Source organism: Sabethes cyaneus, chromosome 3, assembly GCF_943734655.1.
Source record: "Sabethes cyaneus chromosome 3, idSabCyanKW18_F2, whole genome shotgun sequence".
Classification (NCBI taxonomy): domain Eukaryota; kingdom Metazoa; phylum Arthropoda; class Insecta; order Diptera; family Culicidae; genus Sabethes; species Sabethes cyaneus.
The window spans coordinates 157,376,247-157,386,989 of record NC_071355.1 but is presented as its reverse complement, the minus strand read 5'-3'; the positions used below and the strand labels follow the sequence as shown (position 1 = coordinate 157,386,989).

Genomic DNA, 10,743 nt, shown 5'->3' with positions numbered 1-10,743 from the left:
CAGGAAAAAATAAATGGAAAGTATTCACATAACATTTCCCGTAATTTCGACGAGAAAATTATTTTGAGTGTAATCATTACTGCTGGAAACCATGCTGATGGAAACCCTTTGTGCAAAACCAACCAAAAGAAACAGACGTTACGTTCCGTTCCGTTGGGTTTGACGGAGATTGGCGGCTAATCTAAATCGGCCTTCTTACGTCACATTTACCCCAAAGATGCACCCACTAATCAGACGTATCAACTGTCAACTTTCGGCATTCGTCTGAAACGTCTGAAAGTTTTACCCATCAGTTGCTTTGAAAAATCATAACAAGCAGCAATCCGCCATTTTTATTATCGCCGTTCCAGCAGCGACAGCCAGCAGCTTTGCATTCCCGTAAGCGTCGGTTTGTGCGGCTTCTTTTTGCGTTCCGAGTCAAAATATTAGTGTTATTTTAATATATATGAGTCCCTTTCTGGGCGCAAGTGGCCGTTGCTTGGGGCGTAAACTTTATTTAGAGTGAAAAGTGCTAATAGTTTTTGGAGAAAAGTCTATAGCTTTGCAACTCTGGTATCATCTGCTGGCTTGCGTGTGGAGGATTTTCCGCGCGGCTTCTGGGTGCTGTTTTTTAAATATATTTTTACTGGGCGAATAATTCCTTCCGGATTACGGGAATTGTGATTTTCCGCATAGTGATCGGTGTATGCTAATATATCTGATATTAGAAGATATTTTTCGTGACCCACCACAGGAAATAGAAAACCAGCAAAATGACAGATGGTAAAGGATATGCCGTAAACGATCTCGTTTGGTAAGTAAACGTCTGTATTATCTGCCTGGCGGCACATAAATTATTTCCGGAAAAATGTTTTTGGATTTGATTTTCCACTTCCCAACCAAAGAAGCGGGAGAAATTGGTGGGTAAACATAACCTCACTCCCCTTCGATGGCAAAGGAAGTTTCCTATATGAAACAAATAGGAAAATGGATGTTAATTCAACTAAAATGTATACATGTAAAGAATGAGAAATTTCTAATAAGTTCTTAAGGCTAGAAAAAATACTTCAGCATTGAACAGCATTCTATGTTGTCACGATTGAAAGCTTGGAAATATGTTGCCCCGTCACTAGAACATTGAATTCGTAATCCAAACTTTTGTGAATATGCATACTTTTGTTTCCAGGGCCAAAATGAAGGGTTTCTCGCCTTGGCCAGGTCGTATTTCACAACCACCACCAGAGTTGCGCCGCATAGCAGTGAAGAAAAACATTCCTGTAAAATGTATTTTCTTCTTTGGCTCGAATAATTAGTAAGTCCCTACATAAGTGACTTGATTTTTGAAATATTCATCAATTTCTACTTTTCGCTACAGCGCTTGGATCGAAGAAACTCAAATTAAACCATATCAGGAGTTCAAAGAGAAACTCCTTATGTCGTGCAAATCAGCCGGATTTAAGGAAGCAGTACAACAAATCGAAGAATATATTGTAAATCCGCAAAAGTTCGAACCATTGTTCTCCTCGGAACAGGAGAATCGACCTGATCCAGATGTCGAGTTCAATAAACTGCGCGAAGCAGCAGATGAAAGTACTGCGGAGGAAGTGTCGTTCAACAATACGACACCAAAATCACCCGTAACTGGCGACGCCGCCCCGACAACACCGGTGACGGGTAAAAAATCCGCTGCCAAAAAGAAAGTACGTGCTTCGTTGCCCATCAAATTAAATGTGGATAAGGTTGTGTTTTTGTTTGTTTTGTTTTATCGTTCTATCAAATATTTTCCTCCAACTTTGATGTAATTTGTATTTTCTATAGGTAGCGTCTACGACGAAGGTTCGCTCGATAGGAGCAAAGGCTAAAGCAGCAGCAATCGAGGCGGATATCGTTAGCAGTACGCCTTCGCCCAAACGCAAGCGGAAGGCTCTAAATGATTCAACGGAAGTTTCTTCATTGGATTTGGACACTTTTTCACCAGTTCGACGCAACGTACCGGTGTCCCATTTGCTGAATCGTCCGGTGACGGTAGCCCGCCCGGCTACGCCGGAAATAGACATGTCTAGTGTTTCGAATGCATTGCAATCGCGAAACATTCAAGCTTCAACGCTGAAGTTCGGATTTTTGGGACTTGGAATAATGGGATGCGGAATTGTGAAAAATCTACTGAATTCCGGGCATTCCGTTGTCGTTTGGAACCGGACCGCTACCAAATGCCGAAAGTTCCAAGAGGCGGGAGCTGAAGTAGCGGATACTCCTTCGGACGTAATCGAGATGACCGATGTGACCTTCTCTTGCGTGTCCGATCCGCAAGTGGCCAAGGATGTTAGTTTTAGATTTATCAGTAAACTATTGAATACTCATAGGGTTTCCTCTTTTTCTTTTTTCTTAAAGTTGGTTTTCGGTAATTGTGGTGTCATGTCAGCCAACCTGGTTGGTAAAGGTTATGTTGAAATGACCGGTGTCGACCCGGAAACTTCACAAGACATCGCCGAACAGATCATCTCTAAAGGCGGGCGGTATCTGGAAGCACAAGTAAGAATTTTTCATTTTTCTTAACTGGGGACCGTTTATTTACTTACCAATGCTGACGCAGATTCAAGGATCGAAGAACCAAGCCGAAGAGGGCACACTGATAATTCTGGCCGCCGGCGAGCGGTTGCTTTTCGAAGAATGTCAAACCTGCTTCGAAGCGATTTCGCGCAACTCTTTTTACCTGGGGGACGTCGGCAATGCAACCAAGATGAACCTGGTACTGCAGACGATTTCCGGCGTTACACTCGCCGGAATCGCTGAAGGATTGGCTTTGGGTAAGATGATTTTTGCTGCTGGAAAGCAGTGTGTAACTTTAACTTTAACGGTTGACTTTCGTTTCTTTATTCAGCCGATCGAGCGGGACTGCAGCAAAAAGATGTCTTGGAAGTACTTGAACTTACAAACATGTCATCGGAGATGCTTCTTCAGAAGGGAAATGGTAAGTACATTTCAAACGTTTTCCGTACATGAATTGCTCCGTCCCATTTTTGATTCCAACACTCGACAATTTTCGTTGTTTTCCGAATTCTGATTTTATCCGATCGGAATGATTTTATTAAAAATTCTGAAACAGCGATGCATAAGTAGGTTGTTTGCATAGTTGTATAGATTGGACCACTATATTACATCCGCAAGCATGATGTCAAGAGCTTAAAACAATCATCGACCGCATCTTTCACTCCCTCCATGTGGAGCCAACGAGCACGGTTTTTATCTCAAACGTTCGACAACCATTAGCTTAGTGCAAGGCTTCTCAACATGCTTACGAACGCTGGTTCTCAGATTGATGCGGTGAGTAAGCGACTCTTGATCGAGTTGATCACAGAATTCTTTTAACAAAACTTGAAAATCCAGAGATCTCGCGTGCTCTTATGGAATGATTCAGATCTTATCCGATGAACCGCACTCTTTGTGTTAAAATTGGATTGCAGTGTTGAGCACACTTTACCAATATCTCAGGGGTACCGCATGGTAGTAACTAAGGACCACTGCTCTTTACGTTGTTCATCCATGATATACCGCTGCTATTTCCGGATGGTTGCCGAAAACGCTATGTAAATGATGTAAGAATATCCAAAGTCATTTGGAACAGTCGTCTGGATTGCGGTGAGCCTCAGCAGTACATTGACGTTTTTCATAATTAGTGTTCGCGAAATTTTCTGCCCGTCAGCAAAAGTGTAGCGTTAACTCCTTTCATCGGATAAAAAAGCATATTATGGCCAATTACACCACACCACGTCCAAGCAGCCACTATGTAGAGTCACGCCTAAGAGCAGTGCATCATTCCCACTTTCGTTTAGAATATATTCTGCACGAAAGCTAGCCGAGAGCTTGGGTTTATTTTTAAAATAGATAAAAAGTTACGGAATCCATTTCTCAAGTCGTTATACTACTACAAGACGGCCCGATTAGACTCGTCATCCAGCTTCAACGCCGTTGTGGATCTGTTCGAATTTAATTTGACCGGTATTGCCTTTAAAGAGCTGCTTTGTTGTTACCATTTTTTTATCCATCCATTTCGGAGAGATCAACACGCAAACAGCGACGCTGGACAGATTCGGTTCGTCCAGAGCTGTTGTGGTATTTCGGGCTCCAAACCGCAGACGAACACTCCAGGGTCGATCGAACCAGTAAAGTAAACCAGTACCAGTAGAGTAAATGTTTTGACAATCCTGAAGATGAATTCCAGGGTCCTGGAGGATTTGTTGACGATGTTGGAGATCTGCTGATAATGTTAGCTTTGTATCGAGGATTATCGTTGATATGACCCGCTCGAATGTTCTCGATAGTGTAGTTAAAAATACCGAATTCCCGGTAAATGGCCACGTCTTGCTTATTGCCTTTTTTAAGCACAGGAAATATGAGCAGATTTCCAGCAAAACGGAAAAATGCCACTGGAGATGAACTTCTGAAATACGAGCAATACGCATAGCATACGAGTGTTCCTTCAAGAAAGCAGGCGGAATTCCATCTAACCCGAGATTGAAGTAGGATTTGAGTCACGGAGCGGCGATGGATATAGTTTCTTCTTCAGCAGCAAAGAGCCGGGGTGGCTCGTGCTGTTTCAAGCACTCGTCTCCATTCAACTCGGTGTTGGGCCACTCGTCGCCAATTTCCTAGTCGTCTCAGAAGTCGCAAATCGCTTTCGACCTGGTCGAGCCATCGTGCACGTTGGGCCCCCCTGTTCCTGGTGCCAGTAGAGTTGTTGAAGAGGACTATTTTCGTCGCACCGTTGTCCGGCATCCTCACGACGTGTCCGGCCCACCGTAGCCTGCTAACTTTCGCTAGATGTACGATGGAAGTCTCCCCAAGCAGTGCCTGTAGCTCGTGATTCATACGCCTCCGCCACTCTTCGCTTTCAGTTTGTATTCCGCCAAATATCGTCTGCAGCACTTTCCGCTCGAACACGGCAAGGGCGCGTATGTCCTCCATGGGCAGCGTCACGGCTTCAAGTCCATAAAGAACTACCGGTCCAATAAGAATTTTGTATATTGTTAGCTTCGTGCGGCGGCGTACACTTCCTGATCGTAGCGTTTTACGAAGGGCAAAGTAGGCCCGATTTCCCGCTTGGATGTGCCGCTGGATTTCCTTACTAGTGTTGTTTTCCGCGGTCACCAGCGATCCCAAATACACGAACTCCTCTTCCACTTCTAGTTCGTCGCCGTCAACGGTTACCGGCCATGGGAGGCGCGCGTTTGTTTCCTTTGAGCCTCTTCCTTTCATGTATTTGGTCTTCGACGCATTTATTTTTAGCCCAATTCTCCTAGACTCCTCTTTCAGTCCGGCGTAGATTGTCTCCGCCGTCGCAAAGTTGCTGGTTATGATATCGAAGTCATCTGCAAAGCCTAGAAGTTGGCTACCCTTGGTAAAAATCGTGCCTCTCGTTTCGATGCCCGCTCGTCGGATCACCCCCTCAAGAGCGTTGTTGATCAGCATGCAGGATAAACCGTCACCTTGTCTCAACCCTCGCCGCGTCTCGAAGGGACTCGAGAGTACAGTCGACAGCCGCAGGAAACACATCACTCGATCCAATGTAGCTCTGATCAGTCGCGTCAGTTTGCCCGGAAAACCGTATTCGTGCATTATCTGCCATAGCTTGTCTCGATCGACTGTATCGCAAGCTGCTTTGAAATCAATAAAGGTGTGATGCGTGCCCATTGTACTCCCGACATTTCTGCAAGATTTGTCAGATAGTAAAATTTCCGTTCCGCCTCCTTCTGCGACTTCGCCATTGAGGTGTTCATCGAAGAACTGCTTCCATCTGTCGACCACCTCGCGCTCGTTTGTAATTAGATTCCCTCCCTCGTCCCTACACATGTCAGGTTTCGGTGTGCCGAGTTCCGCGTTTGGTTCACCTTCGGAAGGAGTCCCTTCCGAGTTTGGTTCACCTTCTCACAAAACTTGCGCGTGTCATTAGTTCGGAATAGTTGCTCTAATTCTTCACGATCTCTGTCCTCCTTATGGCGCTTTTTCCTCCTGAGGATCGTGGTCAACTGGTTCCTAGCTCGTCGGTATTTGGCCAGGTTCTCTCTACTCTACTTAGATAATTTTCCAAGCAGTTTTTTCCCCTCCACCGCTTGTTGGCATTCACGATCAAACCAATCATTTTGTGTACTCCGAGGCTCAATACCTAGTGCCGCGGTAGCAGCCTCTCCGATGGCCGAGCGTATGGATGTAGTTCTTATACCGAGCCGATGGATATAGTTCTTATACCCAAATCGTTCAAAGCTTGACCGTACGATGGGCCGTTGTCTTACGGCGCACCGTGGGATGAAACCCAAATCTAGGTGGACAAAAGTAATTACGCTAAAACCGTTGGTCCTACGTATATAGTATGTTCGGAGCAAATTTGTTATTTTAACTTCCGCATCTGGTGTATATGACATTAGACTTATTTTCGTTTTTTAATCCATTCTTTTTACGTAAAAAGTGTGATTTTGGTAAGTATACCGGTAATATTTACTTCATTATTCAATACGGTCTAGCCAAAAAGGGCCGACCTGGACCGATGTGATCTCAATTAATTTCGGAGGCCAATATATTACTAAACATTTATACAAAATTTGATTTGCTGCTTTTGAGCAGTGTTTACGTTATTGACATTTGAAAAAACTATATTTTTTTTAGAAAAAAAAGCCTGTAGCTTCGGAACCGAAGGAGATAACAACTTGATTTCTTCAAACAAAATGTGCGTTTTCCATGCATGTGAAGGTGCTTAGAAGGCATGATTTGTGAGAAATAAACACGAAAGAAGATATGAAGAAAAAACGGATTTTTTAGGTCACCCCGACCAAAAAACTTTAAAAAGCTCCAGCCCATCAACCATAGATAACCAAACTAGTTCCAACCAAAGATAGAACTTTAATTTCTTTGGCAAAGTTACTAAAAATTTAATGTTTTTTAACTTTGCTGAACATTTTATTCAGCTAACTTAAGCCATAAAAAAGTTTATATTTTGACCTTGCTTACTATGATGGTCACCCTAATGTCATATACACCAGAAAATGCGGAAGTTAAAATAACAAATTTACTCCGAACATACTATATATCTAGGACTAACGGTTTTAGCGTAATTACTTTTGTCCACCTAGATTTAGGTTTTATCCCACGGTGCGGCGTGTGGAGTCGAATAGCCGGACCGAATTGTTTAGCTAGGAGTGACAAGGCCACAGCGCAAATAACCATGCTGTCTAGAGCTATTAGAATGACTTTACCTGTTAGAATGTAGATCGATACAAACCCGACTCTTTCAAAGAAGTGCCACCAGGAAGAGGAGTCCATGAAAATACCGAAGAAATGGAAGGATGGGGTTATCTGCACAAGAAAGGTAACAGAGTAAATTGTCGACCGTCGCCATTATCCACCAGATTCGTGGCAAACTACCAGATTGAGAGTGATAAAGCTCACTTAGGTGCAGTAGCGGGACAGTAGCAATCGACGGGGCTTGTTTGATATAGTGTTCGAGTTCGTATATTTGGTTTACTGGTAACCGAAGACAACACCAGCCATGAGTCTCAAAGGCGTATTATCAGCTGTCGCTACAGATTCCAACAAGTATTCGCGGTTAACCTTAAGCACAAATGTTCCCCACATCATGGTCAACAACGAACGTGCTGGTCGAGCTTCAGATGCTGATACCTGAAGTGCACCATATAGCAACAAAGCGCAAATTAGAATAATCGTCCTCTATGGGGATGAGACGTGGATTTTGCTCGAAGATCACTAGCGAGCCCTCAGAATTTTCGAACGGCGAGTATCATGTGATTTAGCTTGGCAATAGCTAGAAGGAATTTTTTCCTCATATATTTTGAGATCTCGATCGAAACTGATTCATAAAAATTTCAAGTCCAAGTAAAAATATTTTTATTTTATTTTTTTAATCTTACTTTATACTAGCCAAACATTTCACATTTTTCCTTTCTAATAGCAATCATAAAGGGCGAATTCCCCACGCACCAGCCGCTGAAGCACATGCAGAAGGACCTCAAACTAGCACTGGCTATGGCCGACGGACTCGAACAGTCGCTGCCGATTACGGCCGCTTCTAACGAGGTGTACAAGCATGCGAAGCGTCTGGGGTACGGTTCGCACGATGCCAGTGCCGTGTACGTGCGAGCAAGGTTTTAACAGCGACCGTCCGGGAGGCGCGAATCCGAATGAATATGAATGAAAAAAAAAAAAAAAAAGAAAACGCGCGACGCGAGGACAAGCGAAACCGTGCGGAAAAGAGTTTTTAGTGGTAGTTATCTTGTTTTCTTTTTGTAGCAAAAAGGAAGCTTTCTTTTTTGGCACTCGCGCATGGATGGAACAGATTTTACCGATGAACATAGGAACCATACTACTAACTGACGATGTGAGAGTCGGTACTCATTTCATGGAAAGTAACTACTTTTTTTCAATATTCACACAAGTTTTCTTTTGCTGAGTCAAACACATCAAAACCTACACTCCCGCACGAACGCATGCGAGTACACCAATATTTCAGGAGTAAGTAAAAGCACATAATCTTAAAGGGGAATTTCGAACGCTAGGACCAGGCCGGATACAAAATTTTATTTCCTTCAGAGCAAAAAGGAAACGCGTCTCCTCTGACCAGCACCTAATACGTTGCCCATATATTTTACATAAGTTTTTTAAAATGAGAAATAAATTCGATCAGAAGAGTTCATCTACACTTTTACGTTGTTTTTCCTTCCTATATTTGATTTTTATTGCAAAAAAAAAACGAAAGCTTATTTACGGTTTTAGTGGTTAAGTAATTAATTTAGGAAATATTCGTCAAAGTCCGGAAAAAAGCGAATAGTTTTTCGCTCATCTTTCAGTTTAGTTTTTGGGCGAACAATGTTAAAAAGAATATATATAAAAAAAGGTGTCATTTTCTGTGTATCCGGTAACTTTAAATTGTAGGAAGTATTCGTGAATGAAAAATAGAGCAAATAAAAAATGCAAGCTGATAGAAGAAAACTAAAGTCAGACAAGAATTTATGAGAAGCTCGCAAACTGTTTTCTTAAGTTGATTTTGTCAAAATAGAAAGCAAACAAAGAAACAAACCGCATAATGTGGATTTCTATTTTTCGTGGAAACAGTGACCGTAATAAAAAGTGTTTAAAACCATTCCAATTGTGAATTATACGAACGATAAAAAGAAGAAAAAAAAGCAAGCGGGTATCTACTAGGGGTATTGTTTTCATGTTTGAAAATTGTATTGCACAATGATCGCCTCAATTCTTTCTGATTAATTCCGTTCTAATCAGAAATCATATTCTGAATTCCTATCGGCTCCTCCTATGGTCTCCTATGTTTTGATACAATAGGATCTCTTACCTGAAAGTAGAATCGAGGCTTTACTTTAATGGGGACGGCCCGTCATCGATCCTGCGTCGAATAGATTATGGTTATTCAGTACTATCCTGGACTGCCGTTTTCCACTCCCCTCAAACACTAGCCAACTTGTATCGTGTTCGACAGCGGTCATCCATCTGGTGCGGAGTCCGCTCCGAAATCTACGGCCTCCTACGGGTTTTTTAGCTGAAAATAGTTTAGAGATCTCCACTGTTGACGGTTATCGGCCATAGGTTTTACCTGTCGCCAGGACAGGTTCACATCTACACCCTGGATGTCGTTGATAAGCTGCGTCGCCATGAGCCTCTGGGTCTGCCTCTTCTACGCTGTCCTTGCGGATTCCATTCGCATGCTTCTCTGCAGATCTCGTTCGCTCCTTCCCTCAAGGTATGACCGATTCGCTTCCACATTGACATTGACGATGGAGTTGCTCATTGGATATTCAGTTGTCAGACCACCAGGCACGAATAATATATCGCAGGCACCGGTTAATGAATACCTGAAGTTTTTGCGTTGTGTCCGCTGAGACGCACCACGTTTCGCAGGCATACAGCAGTACGGAGCTAACGTTTGAATTAAATATTCGGGTTTTCGTACAGAGAGTGATCTGGTTTGAGCGCAAAATGTTTCGCAGACCTGCAAAGCCACCGCTGGCCTTCCTGATCCGTGTAGCTTTATCAGTCATGGTATCACCATCGGGTGTTGTCTGGCTATTTACCAAGATATTGAAGACGTCTACCTGCTCAACTTGTTGTCCCGGTACTCTGGCGTAGGGTGGATTGCCAGTGTTCACTACCATAGACTTTGTTTTTCCTACATTGACTGTGAGACCTGCTGATTGGGAGCTCTCGGAGAGGTTATCAAACTTACTCTGCATGTCGTTTCAGTATTGCGCGAGCAAGACAATGTCGTCGGCTAGGTCAAGGTCATTTGGCTGCTTCGTCCTTAGAGGATTTCAATGCAATCCTCTATTTGGTCTACTGTCAATTGCTCCAACTCACATATCTCATCCATAACAATGAGAAACAGTTCGTTCAACAGCCTTCTTAAGTGTACGAGTAGACGTCAATCACTCTGACGGGCTATGTCAAACGATGAATCGACCAACATTCAGGTGGGTGTAGTTGGTTCGTAGGGTGGTCCTCCCAACACCCATATATTGCTGAAAAGTTGATGCAACATCTGGGCTGACAGAGATGGGTCAGCTTTGGGCATCTTGGTTGAAATATAGCCTATCCCTGGTGCTCTAGTGGATTTCATACTCTTGATGGCTGCTTCAATTTCATCCAGTGATAGCGCCTCCGAGTTGAGGCGATTAATTAGACAAACTGTAGGCGTCATGCGCCGCTGGTTTTGTTGATCTCTGACATTTGAAACTCGGAAGAGTT

The 10,743-nt window shown here is 43.2% G+C and overlaps 1 protein-coding gene across 2 annotated transcripts; it reads left to right on the top strand.

Moving 5' to 3' along the window:
- Positions 1-362: 362 nt before the first annotated feature.
- LOC128741936 (cytokine-like nuclear factor N-PAC) lies at positions 363-9,112 on the top strand. Of its 2 annotated transcripts, none has more exons than XM_053838066.1 (8): positions 363-793; positions 1,166-1,291; positions 1,355-1,679; positions 1,798-2,301; positions 2,371-2,511; positions 2,573-2,786; positions 2,861-2,950; positions 7,940-9,112. In XM_053838066.1, exons 1-8 carry the CDS (start codon positions 753-755, stop codon positions 8,137-8,139), a joined length of 1,641 nt encoding a protein of 546 aa, XP_053694041.1. In that variant the 5' UTR covers positions 363-752; the 3' UTR covers positions 8,140-9,112. The 2 variants fall into 2 exon arrangements, with proteins under 2 accessions (XP_053694041.1, XP_053694040.1); XM_053838065.1 differs by having other exon boundaries at positions 1,355-1,718.
- The last annotated feature ends 1,631 nt before the right edge of the window (positions 9,113-10,743 follow it).

Coding starts and splice junctions, on each gene's coding strand:
- LOC128741936 (XM_053838065.1), top strand. CDS start 753: ATGACAGATGGTAAAGGATATGCCGTAAACGATCTCGTTTG. Junction 2,302..2,370: donor ATCCGCAAGTGGCCAAGGAT/GTTAGTTTTAGA, acceptor TTTTTCTTAAAG/TTGGTTTTCGGTAATTGTGG. Junction 2,512..2,572: donor GGCGGTATCTGGAAGCACAA/GTAAGAATTTTT, acceptor ATGCTGACGCAG/ATTCAAGGATCGAAGAACCA.